The sequence below is a fragment of the Phaethon aethereus genome (assembly GCF_964289735.1).
Source record: "Phaethon aethereus genome assembly, chromosome: 1".
Lineage (NCBI taxonomy): Eukaryota > Metazoa > Chordata > Aves > Phaethontiformes > Phaethontidae > Phaethon > Phaethon aethereus.
Genome location: NC_138575.1, coordinates 21,406,193 through 21,423,539, shown reverse-complemented (window position 1 = coordinate 21,423,539; position 17,347 = coordinate 21,406,193). Strand labels below are relative to the sequence as shown.

At 39.0% G+C, this 17,347-nt stretch overlaps 1 protein-coding gene across 1 annotated transcript; it reads left to right on the top strand.

The window, feature by feature from the left end:
- Window positions 1–147: 147 nt before the first annotated feature.
- ALG12 (ALG12 alpha-1,6-mannosyltransferase) lies at window positions 148–11,608 on the top strand (the record flags this gene model as incomplete). Its single annotated transcript, XM_082007691.1, has 9 exons — window positions 148–428; window positions 580–712; window positions 1,239–1,412; window positions 2,722–2,916; window positions 4,239–4,342; window positions 4,809–5,032; window positions 5,804–5,973; window positions 6,166–6,241; window positions 11,377–11,608. Exons 1-9 carry the CDS (start codon window positions 264–266, stop codon window positions 11,606–11,608), a joined length of 1,473 nt encoding a protein of 490 aa, XP_081863817.1. The 5' UTR covers window positions 148–263.
- Between the last annotated feature and the right edge of the window lie 5,739 nt (window positions 11,609–17,347).

The following is a 17,347-nucleotide window of genomic DNA, read 5'->3' as shown; positions in this document are numbered from 1 at the left end:
TTACAGAACGTGGCATAAATCCTGAAATGCTGTCTGAATATGTTTTTGGCTGTCTACTCAGTTCATTGAATGTATTAAAAAAACCTGGATGGATTACTTAATTTATTAGTCTTTGTTTAAACTTCTACAGTACTGTAGTGTGTTTTTCTTGCATTATCAATCTCATTTTTTTCTGTTTGTACACTTCATACCATGTTACTAAAGTATTTTCTTTTAATTTTCTTTTTAATAATAATAGAATATATGTGAATTTCAAACCCAATATGGCTCAGAAGAGGAACTCGAGTGGGCGGTCATTCCCATTGCTGCTGCTGATTATTGTTGTGGCCTTTGTTCATTTAACTGTCTGTCCTTTTACAAAAGTGGAGGAAAGCTTTAACCTACAAGCTATCCATGATGTGGTATACCACCAGCTGGATTTGGATAAGGTAAATTGGAAAGAAGGTGTTCTTTCTCGGACACTGTTAAAGGCTGTAATTCCCTGCTGTATGAGTAGGATAGATGCAATGTGAATATGGTTTATCCCAGTTTTCCTTTGTTTCTGATTTGCCTGTCTTACTTAGATTTTCTTTTTTGCAGTATGACCATCATGAATTTCCTGGAGTTGTCCCAAGAACGTTTCTTGGACCAATTTTTATTGCTGCTCTTTCCAGCCCAGCTATATATGTACTTTCTGTGCTAAGAATGTCCAAGTTTTACTCCCAGCTGATAGGTATGAGAACTTTAACTCACCAGAATAGAGTTGTTTTTACTATTGGACTAACAGGTGACATTTTTGTAACATTTAGTGTTTGGATCTGTGGTTAAAATGTGATATTTTTTTCCTTCATGAGGGATTTTGCAAACTGTAGGTACTTAAAGCCAGCATGGCAATTCCACCCCCTCTTTGGAGTAACTAACAGCACAAAGTCTGTGCTAAGAAAGGTCGGGCAGTGTAGAAAAAGCAAGTGTCTTCAGAGAATACACTCCCACGTGTACTTCCGTGTATGCTTCAGAAAATATTGTTTAACTTGGGCATTGACCTTTGTGCAAAAGTATCAGACAAGTTAAAGGTGGATTAAAATAGATAAACTAATGGGAAAGTTTTGTGGTGTTTTTTTTTTTCTTTGAAGTGGGTTATATTGTGATATCTTCAGTATTATTCTTCATAACTTCTTCCCATTATGTTATGTAACGTGGTCGTTCATCAATGATCCATCTGATATTACTCATATTTCCCATTTTTGTTCTTCTGATAGTCCGAGGAAGCTTGGGGCTCAGTGTGATTTACACATTATGGAAGTTGCAAAAAGAAGTTAGAAAGCAGTTTGGAGCAACTACATCAACAGTCTTTTGTCTCATCACTGTTACTCAGTTTCATTTGATGTTTTACTGTACACGAACCCTTCCTAATGTGTTTGCACTTCCTTTTGGTAAGTGTTTGCATAGAAATAATTCTAAAATATAAAAATTCTTCTCAAACGTATCAGTACTTAAAGCACAGAAAATGTGTGGTCAAACCAAATTAATATATGTGCTTGATTAAATTGTGTAATAACAAGACTAGAAAACTTAGGCAGTTGTGATTTTTTTTTTTTTTTTTACTGTATATGCTTACAATGAGTGTTGAATCAAGTTTTATTGAATCTGAGTATACATGAAGTTTTTCAGATGGCTTTGATTAACTAGAGGTTTGAGTACAGATATCTCATGCATAAAACATTGAGCTATTGAAAAGGCAGTAGGTACACCTGCAGTTCAAAAAAAAAAAAAAATCTGTGAACTTAGTCTACACAGGAAACAGCTTTCTCATGAGACTGTGGAATGAACTCCCACCACAACCGCTCCACCTTTCTCTTCTGGAGTTACCTACAAATGTAGCAGTTTGCACACTTAAGGGAAAAAAAAAATCAAAGTCGAAACCTTACTCTATGCATACAGTTTTTCCCCAGAGATGATGAGAGGGAAGATTAACCACATGTGACAGATACTAGCCGAGTCACTTAATGCTTCAGTGCAAGTTGTTCAACTAATAAAATCATGAGGTTGGTGTAAGAGCTAGTGTAGATCAGAACTGAAAAACAAAACAAAAAGCAGTTGAGTTGTCAGGTAAAAACACTGTGTAGTTTGGATAGTGTAGATAAAACACTACTCTCATAATTTTTGCAAGTATTAAAAGATTTAAACTGTAGAAGAAGTAGATGCAACTTTATCCATAGAGATACAGTGTGTCTCCAGCTAATGATGCAAATGGATTTCTAGTTCCTTCTCCCTGAGCAGCAGTCTGTAGTCTCTTTTTCATATTTGAAATGGGGTGCTGTTATCATGAATACAGCGTATACTCAGCCAAGAGAACAAACTAACTCTTCAGCTGATACTGAGCGATAATAATTATGAATCTTAGTTTGAAAGGCTTTTAGTATTCCCTGAAGGTTTGGGTTTGTTGTTTTTTTTTTTTTTCCCCAAAAGCTATTAAATATACTATCTAGGAAGAGTTCCCACGTGTTCCTTCTATGGTTATACTTTTCCTGATTACTTAAGCATCAACAGTAGAAAGTCCTGTGTTACTCCAAATTACATTTCTCTAACAGAAGAAGAGTTTCTGGACTAGAAATGGTAGGAAGACCAAGAGAGGGTTGGTGGGAAGTTAGAGGAATGAGACACTAGCCTTGAGAAAAGTGTTGCTCTGTAGAAAACTAATAATTCAGTGTGTCAGATGGTGTGCTTGCTTTATTTTTGCAGTGCTCCTGGCATTGACGTTTTGGATACAGCAAAAGCAAAGGCCATTCATTTGGTTCTCAGCTTTGGCAATTATAGTCTTCAGATCAGAGCTGTGCATATTCTTGGGCCTCATGCTCCTGGTGACTTTATTAACTAAAAGAATCTCCATTTTCAAGGTGCTTTCCCATGCTTTTCCTGCTGGATTTTTTTGGCTGGGTAAGTGTTTGCTTGGAAAAAAATAAATGCCACATAGTAAATTTAACTAATTAAAATAAATTAATTTAAATAAATTTAAAGTCTGGACATTTGACTGACTTATCTGGTGACCTGGCCCTTAGGGGTTTTTGTGGGGTTTTTTGGTGGGGTTTTTTGTTTGCTTGTTTTTCTGATTCCATTTGCTAGTAATAGGGGCATTTATTTCTTTGAAAATTTCCATGTGAGGAAATAGGTGTGCACAGAGCAGTAGAAAGATACTGTGACGCCCACCTTTAGAAGCTTACAGTATAATGTCCTGGTCTTAAAAAGGCTTAGACGCGCAAGTTGACTTTAGTATAACTAGTACATGTCTGTAGCTACACGTGTGTTACCAGCTCTAGTACCTATTGCCAGGACAATAAGCTGAATCCCAGCATAAAATACAATAGTGTGACAGACAGGGATACTGAGCAAGAGGGTTGTTGGGAGAGTCGCAGTTCAGCTCTGTTCTTTATTACATTAATTTTAATAGCTTAAGTGATATCGATGCTAGAGAGTTGAAAAATCTGCTTGTCTCTACCCATCCATGGAAGACTCATGCATATGCACATACATTAAGCTTCTCTGCCAGCCTACCTAATTAAGAATGCTGTTGTCAGATACCTGATGATGACCTCTGGTAGTGTGCTGTTGCTTCGATGGCACGAACAGTAGAAACAATAAAAGGTCATGCCATATGCACTTGGAGGCACCTCACAGCATAAGGGTTTGGAGGTCCAACAGGAATTAGTCGCTGGTACTGCCATTCCCTCTCTGGGCAAACTTCTTAAATGCCAGAGCAGTTTTCACAGAGCTGAGTGGAGGAGATGGGGCTGATGGATTTGCTGCTTTTCTGTCTTTTTGCCTCTCATCCCTTATCTTCCTCTTCCCTCCCATCTAATAAATAGCAGCAAACTTCTAGAGATTCTTTTTCTTAACTTACCATCTTCACAGTAAAAATCCATTTAGTACCATTTGAAGTTAACCTGGGCTTCTTACCATTTATTAAATTTAATGCTCTAATATTCTTTTAAAACAAACTTTAATTAAACCACTGCTTTTCACACCCGGGGTTGTGAAAGTGGGGCGAATCTCAATCAGGTTCCTATCTAAATGTATTTCTATTAAGAAGTGCCTCCCTCCCCTCCATTTCCACTGCAAGACGGACAGATTCAACTTTCTCTGTGGCTGTGGATGAGGCTTGCGATGCATGTTCCAGTTTATGTTGATCTCATCAGTAAATGTGCAATTTGGATGTGCTAGTTTGCTATTCATGCAAACTTGTATTTCTTGAATTCTTTTAGGGCTAACTGTTGCTGTGGATTCTCTATTTTGGAGGCAACTTGTGTGGCCTGAGGGGAAAGTGCTCTGGTATAACACAGTTTTGAACAAAAGTTCCAACTGGGGAGTATCCTTTGAAATGTCTAGGGAAAAAGGTCTATTGAACACTGCCAGCCAAAGCAAAGACTTGATGTAACCTGTTCCTGAGACTCGGTTATGGTGCTTAATGAAATACTAGATGAAAAGTAGAATTTTTTGAAGCTTGTGAGACAATGTCCATTTCTTAGATCTTTCTGTAAATTTTAACTTTCCTCTGCTGGCTGTTCCTTCTTGCTTCTTTGTGTTCTACCAGTGTAGAGCCAGGTTTCTTCCCCTTGGTTTTTCATGTTACCCATCATTAGCGGCATTTTGATGCGCCTCTGGTGATGTGAATGGAGTTAGGTGACTGTGTTTATTTCTCAAAGGGTAAGGCAGAAAACCAAATGCCTGGAAGAATGTGATATACAAAAATTTGCATGTGCTACTGTAAAGAATAGTTACTTTACTCGTCAGCAGTGAAAAAAGCATCCTTAACTCTCCTTTTCACCTTGAAGACCTCCCCCTTCTTATGGTATTTCTATTCAGCCCTGCCTCGTGCTTTGGGATGCAGCATTATATTTGTACCTTTAGGTGTAGCAGAAAAGAGAACTCGGATACTACTTTTGCCAGCACTGGGCTTTATTTTCTTGTACTCATTTCTCCCGCACAAAGAGCTGCGTTTCATCATATATACTTTCCCTGTCTTCAACATAGTGGCTGCTAAAATGTGTTCACGAATGTAAGTTCAAAGTCCTGTTTGGTTTTTTTTCGCTGAAAAAGCAAAATAAAGCAAAACTATTATTGCCATTTTTATGCACTTGGAATATGGATTATTTTGAGGTCTTCATATGCTTTAGAAAGGAGGTCTGTATCGTTGTACCCATTGGACTTAGAGAGAAATGGAGACAAAGAGAAGTTAAATGATTTGGCAGGACCATTTGGCAGAGTGGAGAATAGAGGCCTGATTTTACTGTTACACTGTTACAATTTCTTTTCTAAAAAAAATATAAATATAAAATTATATATATAAAAATATATATATATAAAAAAAAAAGTTTCTTTTATCCACCAGAAGAAAAGACACATTCCAGTGTACTACTGTGTTGTTAACATAACTTACCGTAGGAGATAGTTTAACATACAAGTGGGGCTTATGAAGCATGGAGTTTGTATTAAATAGTTAAACTTAGGCATATTGAGTAAACAAATTGAAGTTAAACTCCGAACTGCATTGAAGGAGAACACATTCATAGCTGAAGGTTTTAAACACAGCTTTATTGATGAGCTTTTATTAGCTTTATTAATGATAAAATCTAATTTAAATGCCACTAGGAGCTAGTCTTTTAGAAATGGATAATAAATGCGTTCCATACACATGATCATATTAAAGTTTGCGTTAATCTTTATTATCTAGCAGTTGAGTTTTCATAAAAGTTCTGTCACAATAGTCAGTGACCAGCATGAAGGAAAAATAACGGTTTATTCTTACTCATTTTTTCCCCCTCAACAGTTTGAATAACTACAGGAAATCCTGGCTGTCCAAACTTGGATCTTTCTTTGTTATAACGCATCTTCTAGTTAATGCTGCTTATTCAGGAACATCTTTATATGTTTCACATTTCAATTATCCTGGAGGAGTGGCAATTCAGAAGTTGCATGAGTTGGTACCTTCAACAGCAGGTATGTAAAGCTGGCTTGAGGTATGTTTGCCTAATTTCAATTGCAAATTTTTTGTTTGCTGGTATATTTTTACATGTATGGGATAGAACTTCTTCACTCTATTTACAGGCATGTCTTCTGTTACTATTTTGTTTATGTAGCAGAGTGTTCTTAGAAGAATTTTGAAATTGTATGTTTTCTTTGTTTATGTAGATGTCTCTGTTCATATTGATGTGGCTGCAGCACAAACAGGAGTTTCTCGGTTTCTAGAAATCAATTCAGATTGGAGGTATGTTATGAATGAGGTATTTTGATCTGGAGACAGGAGCCTGCTTTTTCCTTTTTTGTATATGCACAGGGGCAAGCATCACAGATACAGTTTCTGGTACAGCATATTTATTAAGCCAGGTCAAGAACAGTGGGAATCTTCAGAGAATTTTGATGTGTACAATGCTGCCATTTCAGAAATAGAGTACTGAAACATTTGTTAATTCTTTTGGTTGCTTCTGGTTTGCCTAAATAGTGTAGATCTTTTAAAAACATCAGAAACAGTGCAAAAAATTAGTAGCTTACTAAAACACGAATATCTTTAATGCAGCTACGTTTGATATCTCATTAGATCTTGTAAAACACAGATGTAGACGAACACTTTTCTGCTCTTGGCAGAAGAGTGTATATAATTATGGGGGTGTCTTCTCATTTTGTTTGTTTTTGAATATGTTCCAGTGTAAGGCTTATCTGCTTATTAATATTCATCATCTGTTTTTATGTGGAACATCCTTCACGTAGGTGGCATTGAAGCTGCTGTTGTGGGCTATCAGTTGCATCCATTGGCTCTGAGAGAAAGCAGTTGTGTGCTTTGTTACTCTGACCAGCAGTGATGTACAAACAGTTTTAAGAATCGGAATATTGTAATGAATAGTAGGAGAGACATTTGTGGGATGGCATTGTTTGCTTTTCAGGATGCAGACTAAGGAAAAAAAAAAAGCACCTTTCTGATTCTTAGGCCTACTTCTTCAGCTGAACTGTACGTTTCTAATTTAAAATGTCATCTTAATGAAAATGATTCAGCAGAAAGTGACACAAAGCCTCACTTCGTACTTGCACAAAACAAAAGCAATACAAGCAGATTTCAATTTAAGAAGTACTCTGAGTATGGAGTTCTTTTCCCCCAGACAGTCTTCAAAATCAGGTGAACAAACATAATTTAATCAGTGGTATGTTTAGAGATTAAAAAATATTTTGGAAGTAAAGAGGAAGAAGGGAGAATATGCTTCTGGGACAATTATAAAAAATCATTGAGCTTGCTATGCCTTACTTGATTTCTGTGCTCTCTCATGTATTGTGATGGTATGGACAGTTTAAAGCTGAATTGCCCCCACAGTTACCAATCCAGTACTACTTTCAAATTGTTTTTTGCATGTTCAATCTAGAGAAAGTCTTAAGCCATGAACATTGAAGAAGAGACATTTAAACTATTAGAATACAAGTGATAGAACAAGCATGATAGCTAAAATGTTCCAATCTTTGGTTTTTTTAATATACTTAAGTACACACATGACTCTGAATACAACTCTACTCTCTAAATACGATGCTTAATGCCAATGAGCTTTTTGAGGTGGTGGGTTTTGGATTGTTTTGGGCTTGCAAGGCTGTAGTGTAGTGGGATTGGAAAGTGAACGAGTAATATCCCTGTCACTGATGGATGTTTCATAGTGTTGCAGCTACGGAGCAGTTTGTCTCTCTCACTTTTATCTTTACTCATCAAAACAAAAATCCTCAAGGGAGGTCTGATTCATCATAAAATTTCACAGTAAAAAAATCAGGCAAAATCCACAACTGAGCATCACACGCAGGACTACGGTGTTGTCTGACAGCACAATAGTGTCACAACCCAAAATATCAGTCCCTTTAGTAGGGGTGGGGTTACGCCCTGGTACAGGTTCAGTCGGCTGCGTGCACGGCTCTGAACGTCTCCTGTGGTACCTTAATAGCAGCCACCCAGTAGCAATATGTGGCCCAGTCCCCGGTAGACTTTCTACCGCCCGGGTATTTCTGGTTTTGGATTTGAATATCCACCAGACCTATGTCTAGTGGCCAGTGTTGCAAAGTGGCGAAGAATCAATTTCAGCCTCAGCTGTCACGGCTTGTAAATGTAATTTTATTAATAGCCAAAGCAATACACCACTAAATACTACAGTTCCAGTGCAGCCAGTTGTTATACCAATGGTGAACCCAACTGATACATCATAAAAGACATTAAAGCCTATGGTCAAGCATGCTTGGCTGGGAAGGTGCCACCATGCTAGTGGGTCCTTCAGCTAGCTCCAGCCAATGTCCCGCTTATAAGGTATAATGTTACCTATGCACAGCTATTCATTTTGATCTGGAATCAGGCTACAAGTTGGAACCTGTTGTGTGGTCCACAGTATGGTTAACCACTAAGTGTTCATACAGCTTGTTCAAACAGGAAGCGCCGCTCACAGGAAACTTAACTCACTAGCGTCGGTGTTTGCAGTAGCTTAGGCTGGTATGGGGCCTTACAAATCCCCTCACTACAAGAAGGACGTTTTGTCGGTGGAGCTTGTCCAAAGAAGGGCAACAAAGCTGGTGAGGCATCTGGAGCACAAGTCTTACGAGGAGCGGCTGAGGGAACTGGGGTGGTTCAGTCTGGAGAAGAGGAGGCTGAGGGGAGACCTTATCGCTCTCTACAACTACCTGAAAGGGGGTTGTGGCGGCGAGGGTGTTGGTCTCTTCTCCCAAGTAACCAGCGATAGGACAAGAGGAAATAGCCTCAAGTTGTGCCAGCGGAGCTTTAGATTGGATATTAGGAAAAATTTCTTCACTGAGAGGGTGGTCAGGCATTGGAACAGGCTGCCCAGGGAGGTGGTGGAGTCGCCATCTCTGGAAGTGTTCAAAAAACATGTAGACGTGGCACTTCAGGACATGGTTTAGTGGGCATGGTGGTGTTGGGTTGATCGTTGGACTTGATGATCTTGAAGGTCCCTTCCAACCTTAGTGATTCTGTGTGAAATAGTGCAATGTTTAGTGGCACCAGCTGCCCGTTTTCTCTTTATCCAAGGAGGTGACAGCTTTCAGATGGGTGAAAACTAAGTTACCATCTTCATAGACTGTGTACATCAGGCGAAAACAGATTTATGGAATGGCTATGGAGGCTGATGATTCATCAGAATAACTAGAATCCATAAATAAAAGTCTTCAAGTTAACAGCTTTCAGTGTCGTGCTCAGATTAGATCTATGTGCCTCAAGAAAAATGCAAGTGATCCATTATTTTTCTTCAAAGGGTGATTGAAAGAAGCTTGATGTAGATTCTTGCACAGAACAGGTGTTACAATCTTGTCTTCAATTAGCACAGTCTCTTTGAACCAGGAATAAATATGCTGTGTAAGCTTAAAGTATTTAAAAATAATAAAATTCAGAAATGCTTGCAGCCAGATGAAAGGCCTGTTATTTGCTGATGAAGAAAATGCAAAATTAGTAGTTGGTAAAGTTGTTATGAAGTATGCCGTTCCTTCTGTTAGTTTGGATGCATGTACCATCCTAAGTGTTATTGTGATCTTTTTGGAAATGGCATATGAAATTAGTGTGCTTGCCTTTTGGGTTTTTTTTGGGGGGGGGGGGTTGTTTTTTTTTTTTTTTAGAAGAAAGCTCTTGTTCAGGGTTCAAAATCTAATTCTGCATTATATGGTGTATGTATTGACAACGCTGCGTTCTGCCAGCCTGGGGTCTGTTTTGAGTTGCCAAAACATTAATTAACAATCCACGCAAATCCTGTAGTTTGCTGTAGAGTACTTACTTTGAATATCTTAAATGTTAATGACTGCTGCATCAAGGGGCGTTGTAAAAATAGAAATGAGATTATTTCCAGTTTTTCACAGAGAATTCAGGCAGATGAGAGGCCAGGCCTGCAAAGACACACGTGGCAAAAAATGCAGCCTGGATTTACTCCTAGGTGCATTTAAGAGTGTGCAGGGTTGGGATTGCACCACTTCCCTACCAGTGTTCATGCCTGTAAAAAGAGCCGCAGCTTAAGTAAGTTGCTTGTGAAATGCGCAGGAGGAATCAGGTGCCTAAGAATAGGAGCTGCAAAAGCTGGTAGAAAACAGTTCATAGAAAAGGGCAACAGAAAGGGTGAAGAACTGGGCACTGCTCTTCACTTGGGTTACAGAGCATGGACATTCTTTCATAGCTAGATGCCTAAGATAGTCATGTCTTAAACTAAAGGTAAGTAAACTCCATCTTAACCTCTGTCTTCTGGCCTGTTACCCAGCATTAGTGTAGAAAGTTTTTCTGGGATACAGAGCAAAGATTTTAATCCAGGTCTATTACTTTGGGAAGCATACTTAACACTGGTCTACAGAGTGTTTTGGGGCGGACTTAATTTATTCTTCCCCTTCGAAGTTGTTGAACTGAGGACTTGATCAGGCTGCCGTGTCCCATATAAGCATCCTAACTCTTGGGCTATAAATTCCACCAGACTCTCTTCAGTGAATAAATAACTAACTGTTGCAAAGTAGAAAAGTGTCTTCATGAGACAATGAGGGAGATCTACCTCAATTTCTAAAAAATCAGAGAGGTTCATACAGCTCTGTGAGATAATGAACTTCAGTTCTGGGCTTAGATTGGATGGAGAGTGGCTGAACCTGTATCTTTCACATCCCTGCCAAATGCTTAAGTCACTTCTTTTCTCATCCTGTAAATTCCCTTAATGACTAGATTGAATATAACTCCTTTTAGGAAGTAACTGTAAGTGTACATTTTAGATCGTTTTAGAACTCACGAGTTACTTTCTATATATATTTTTTTTAATATAATTGGGTATCTAAACAGCCTTATAAAAGCTGACCCAAAGTGACCCAAAAGCTGACCTGCTCCAGCATGTAGTAGATCAGGGGACTGAACCCAGAAATAACAAGGCTGTTTTCTTTCCTACGCAGTTAAGGAAGTCTTCATGCTATTCTCTGAGGCTCCTACTTTAATGTCTGACTACCAGAAGAGAAAGGTTTCTGTTAAAGTGCCTCGTAACAACAAAAACCCCACTCACTTATTCAAACTGCAATTCTTGTAGAGTAAAACTTAAAAATTAGTCCCATTTTCTACAGTCTTAGGCTTTGGTGTCCTTTCTCCACAGAACTCAAATAGAGGAATAGTGAGAAGTTTTCTAGGAGTCCTGATTTATATCACAGTAGCAGCAGAAAGACTTGCATGGAATGACTGGCTCCCTAAAGTCTTCAAAGATACTATTTCGTCTTCCAGTACTAGTTAATTTAAGCAAGAGCTATTACTTGAGAATGTTACAGTTCCTTCTGTGTTTCATCTTGGATGCTACATGCCCTTGCAAAAATGAAGATGTTTAATATGTAAAGAGAGGAATGTAAATAAGCCTTCTTTATTCTTTACAGGTATGACAAAAGAGAAGACGTTAAACCAGGAGACCAGTTGATGTTTTCGTACACACACATACTGATGGAAACAAACCCTCTTCAAATATCACACTACAAGACAACCCACAGGCCACTGGCAAATATACCTGGCATCAGCAAAATTGGGTTGAACCTTACTGCGCTACCTCCTTTTACTTTAAACTTGAAACCGAAATTAGTACTGTTGGAAAAACTTCCTCTATCATCTTGACTGTGAATTTTAAGTAAGTCTTTTGATGTAATTTTGCTGATGACTGGATAATCTAAGACAGCATTGAATTGTCATTCCAGCACTGCAATTCAGCTTCTGTGGAAAGGCACGGAAAATCTTTGTACCGATTGGTATTTGGCTCCGTCCTGTTTCTTACATAAATATTACAGTGCATTCCTAGTCAGTATATACTCGAATACTGAGTTGTGGTGTTAGATATGTTTGAGAGAGGCTACCTACAATCTTAGTGGTATTAAGTAAAACCTGTCTACTTGGTTTGGGTAGCTGTCTGTTTCATAACGTAGCGCAGCTATGTCCTAATTGTCCTATATAAGATACATAATGGAACAGGTTTGTGCTACGGCAATAATTTGATATGTAATCTGTGTGTGCAAAGATATAGTATTTGATGTATCTGCAGGATTGTAACCCCTCAGTTGTCAGATTGCCTGTGTGAAACTTAATGATGTTATCAACATAGGAAAGCCCTATTCATTATAGCTTCATCACAATACCTAATTGTGCCCTGTAGGCTACCAAACTATTAAAGTCAAAAGATTCGCTTAAAAAGCAGTTGGACCTCTTGACAAGCACTGTCTCATAACAAATTTGAGTATTGAAGCATGGTTATCTCTATTCCAACAGTTCATGAATAAACAGCAACTGGGATTTTGCAGGAAAAATAATTTTAGAAGTAATGTTTCTCTCTTCTGCTGCAATGATATTATCTTAATTTGCAGTGCAAATATTTACCTATAAAAATATTCCCTTGAATACATTAGGTGCTGTTTTCCTTTTTTTATTTAGTCCCTTTGGAAAGGAATAATCTAATGTACCATTTGTTGCATTCTATAAACCAGAATAAGATAGCATGCTCTGTAATATTTTATTAGATGTTTTTGTTAAGGATGTCTGTCTAGATTGCTGAATGGAACAAGTTAAGGGGTAAACTAAGGGAAAAAAGTTAGAATTTTGTTTAGGACCAGTTGTAATATGGCAGGAGCTCCGTTGGTGTAAAAAAATCAGTATTGTTGAAATAATCATGGGCAGAAAACTTCCTTGCTGACTGAAAACTCCAGTAAAAAAAAAAAATCTTAACGTGGTTTATTGTTTTGGTTTTGTTTTTTACTGTTAAAGTGTGCTTCATTCAGGAGCTATATTTACCTGTGTACATTTCAGTTTTAGGACAATGTTTTCTTTTTTATCCTCTAGATTATATATCAGGGGAATTGATCTGATGGGGTGGAGCCTGCACCCCTGTGGGTGGCTGTTGCACAGGCTTCCTCAGGCTGAGCGGCTCTGGCAAAGGCACCCTGCAGAACTTGTTGCTCCAGTCTCTGGCTGCCCTTGAAATTGAAATCACTCAAGTATTATCTACTTGACTTGTCTTTGGAAGAAAACTCAGCTTCCTCCAGAGCCAATTTGAACATCAAACAATTCACATGAGACAGAAGGAAGTACATGTGTAAATAGCTGAGACTTTGGAACAATACAAAGGAAAAGTTTTGAGTAAGGATGTAAGCCCTTATGTTAAGTCTAATCATTGACTTTATGTACTACAACTCAAGAACCTAAACTAAAATTTATCCTGCCCGAGCATGGACAGATGTCTGCACTACTCAGGTGTTTAGTTACTCCAGCTTTCCAAATGCCTGGTTGTCAGAATCCCTCTGCAGAAACTTGCTTTATTAACTACAGAGCAAACCTCGGGCTGTCGCAGGCATCTCCAGCTAAGGCCTGAAGTGGCATAGAGTATTTGGACATCAGGCATCTGAAGAGTTTAATCTTGCTGAACGACAGACACGTGTAGCTGAGTGGATCCTTCCAGAGACTTCGGTCCTGGTGTCTGGGTGCTACCTGTTGGACTTAAACCAGGGATGATGTTCAGCTGTGGTAGTAGTGGGTACTACTGCTCACAGCTTCACTGCTGATGAAAATAGAAACTATATCAGCTCAAACTGGCCCATTTGTTTAGTCTATTTTTTTGGGGTAGAGAAAGGTAAAATACATCGGAGGAGACAGGCAAGATACTAGATTGCATTTTGAACAGTTTCTGAAGCTTTAGGTCCCGTTGCATCTTCCTCTACATATGTGGTTCTTGAAAAGCGCAGCGTGGTTGGGGTTGTAGACAAAGGGCTAGACCATGATCCACGCAGCACCATAGCACCCGTGGCTGCATGACTTCTGTGACAGCATGGGTAACCCCCCCAACACAGGGCCAGAGTGTAATGGTGGCCCACACCCTGAACAGGAAGGGGCATCTGTCAAACTGGGATGGAGATTACTGCAGTTTTTCCCCGAAGGCTGCTTTCAATAAACCAACAATCCTCCGAACAGAAATGAAAGCCATTTCTCTCTTAAATGAATCTTCTCATCTCCAAGTCCTGTGTTGTCTTTCTTCAGCTCCACAAGAAACATACTTTTTTTTTCCTCCTTTAATATAGATTAATATTCAGTGTACTTGCATGGAAGAAAGTGTGGGTTTAAGTTCCCTTAGATATAAGAGGGCATTAAGGAAGTCTCTCACCCCATCTACAAACTTGAAGTGAGGTATTACAAATTCTTATGCATTTGGGGGACAGAGGGTGAGGCCTCAAGTTACTGCATGAGTGGTGCAAGTAAGAGAGAGACTCTGAAAACTTACTTGGTGGAATTTTTGAAGGGATTTTAAAATAATAAATCTCTCACAACTACTTAAGTTCTTAAAAAGAAAAACTCCTTTTGTCTTAACTGATTACAAACAACCCTAGCTTAGAGTATAGCTTTTCTTAATAAAAGCAGAAAGAGGGTGAGCGTATTCAAATAATTGAGTGTTCAATTAACCTGAGTAAAGCAAAAGACAGATAGTACAGTCCATCTATGAAGTATATTACATTTATGACATTTAAACACAGAATGGAGTTGTAAATAATATGTATTTAAGATTTATAATGCTGCTGTAGAATGAGGTTTATTTTAGGATGTCTTGTTAAACTCCCCAAAGGTCAAACAATGTATAGCGTCACGCATTGCCTTCTGAAGTTTGATTTATTTTCTACAGGAACAAATGTTGCTTGTAAAAGAGCAAGGCTAACAAATGATTTGGAAACAAACGTGTCACCATGTCATTTCACCCAGAGATGGCAAATAATCACTGTCTTACAGCATGAGATTTACGACACCCTGTGTTTTAAAACTTTAAATAAAGTAATTGCATGGAAAATGTTGTGGAATTCATTGATAAGATGTTTTTGGATGCTGAAAGTAAAAGCAGCATCAAAACGGGCTTACACAGAGCACTCTCCCATCAAGAGCCAGGAGAACCAAAGATCAAGGAACAACTTCCAGTTTACAAAGTCTCTAAATAAGAGCACTCAGAGCTGGGAAAAAATATCAGACCGTACTTACCTTATACCTGCCCTAAGAACTTGCTGTGGGTCTTATCTCAAGAGTGAATTGGTGAGGGGATCTGGAGAATGGTTGTATTAGCTGCGACATAAAATATACTTCTCTGTTAACAGCAAGAAAAGCCAGAACCTGCCTCAGGATTTTCCCTTTGCCCGTTTCACTCAAGCCATCGGAGCACAACCTCAACGTGGCGTAACTGCAGAACATTCTGAAACGCTGATCGCGACTCTTTCTCACTCCCTGGCCGCTTCACATACCCCCTTGGCGAGACTGGGTACCCGTTCAGGGAAACAAGATTGAGACTGTGCTGCCTCTCCTACTACCGCTCTGTTAGGATGATTCCCATCTTCCTGAATACTTCTAGTTCTTTCCGTAATGTTTAGGAGCTTGAAAGGGGATACAAGATTTAAGCTCTCGTTTGCAGTTTCTCCATTTCAATGCCTGCATGGGTGTGTTTCCCTTGCACCCGAGAGTGCTTTTTCATACATACCAGCAATTACACAAAAGCCTAGTGCTGCCGCCTTCGCTTTATTACCTGTGCTCATTCTTAAATTCTCCCCTTCGCCACCTCCCCGGCAGCTTTGCTTGTAACTTAGTATTCAAAGGGTCTGTCTTGTACAAGTGACTGCACTTTCTGTTTGCAAGGAAAGAACAAAACCACAAGCCGAGTTTATCCTTGAAGCACGCAGGACTCTTTAGCCACAGCATTCTCAGTTAGCTGGTTCGTCTCAGCTATGTCTTAAATGAAATGTATCGCTGTCTGCTTAAGGTGACACAGAAGATTAAAAGGGCGTTTGCAAAAATCCCTGAAGTTAAATGACAAAGAGCACCCCCGTGAAGGTATTCTTTGGTTTTTATTTAAATATACAAGATTCCTAAACGTAATTGATCCATTTTGTATGCAACGACTTACTTTGTATCAGCCCTTTAGATCAACGTGAGCAACTACAACTACTTTTGATTGTTCATTTTAGACCTTTGTTTATGATAGCAAGGACAGCCAGTGTTTCTTCTGAAACCCTACATCTTACTACTGCGGGCAGTCTTTCACCAATCCTGCTTTATTTCAGCTGCAACTGTCCTTGGTTTTGTATCAAGGCTTGATTTGTGTCCAGTTAAGTCAATTGTAAGGTAAATTACTATTTTTTTCCTTTAAAACTGCCAATTTAAATCAAGAAACTGGAAGAAGGAATTAGTTTGGGGGGGGGGGGGGGGAGGCACGGACTGCTTAGGCATAGATCTAGCCCTTGGAACCCAAGTTGATACCCGAGCTGGGCACATGGCTGTGGTTACTATTTCTGGTTGGCATATTCATTTTATGAAATGAAGCAGTTTAGGGTCAGTTTTGTAAGGAAAACAACCAGGTAAAGAATCATTCCTTCTTGTCGCTAAGCATAAAGCAAAGGATGAATACAGTTGTGGCAAGACTATAAATGGTTAGTTCACAAAATCTAAACAATCTGCAATTAGAAAAAGTTATTTGCTAATTATATGATTATTTTTCTGGTGTTTGGAGATACCTAAATGCAAGTTTGTTATGGTCAGCTCTGTATAATGGCAGAAAAAATGCTACTTTAAGGCACAGATCTCTCAACAACTATAAACATCTGCTTTGAGCTTGTCATCTCTATCTACGTTTAATCAATCACATCCTTACACTAGAATTTAAACTGTTCTAGACTGAGATTTTGGTTCTTTGTAAATTCAGAAGCTGCTCTTGGGAAGCAAGAAGCAGCTATGAGTATTCCTAGTAAATGCTCACTGTCCAAATTCTGCAAAGAGCTTTACTTCACTTTTACTTTCTGGGTAGGAAAAGAGCCCAAATGGGAAGGGGCAATGTAGGAGGAGCATTATTAGAGGTTTCTGGAGCATAATACAGATCATAGAACGGTTTGGGATGGAAAGGACCTTTAAAAGGCATCTAGTCCAACCCCCATGCAATGAGCAGGGACATCTTCAACTACATCAGGTTGCTCAGAGCCCAGTCCAACCTGACCTTGAATGTTTCCAGGGATGGGGCATCTACCACCTCTCTGGGCAACCTGTGCCGGTGTTTCACAATGCACACTGCGAAACATTTCTGCCTTAGATCCAGGAGAAACCTGCCCTCTTCTTCTAGTTTAAAACCATTACCCCTCCCCCCCAGATCTCCATAGATACTTTCCATTATGCGCCCTTCAAGACTGGAGTTCTTTGACAAGGCTGTTGCACATCTCCTCTTCCTCCCCTTCCTACCTTTAGTACTACAAAATATTTCTTGCTGCATTGTGTAATTGGTTGTTACACCTGCCTACTCTTAAAAGACCAAAAAGCTGTAAGATTCTTACGATGACACAAAGTATCATCTTTAGT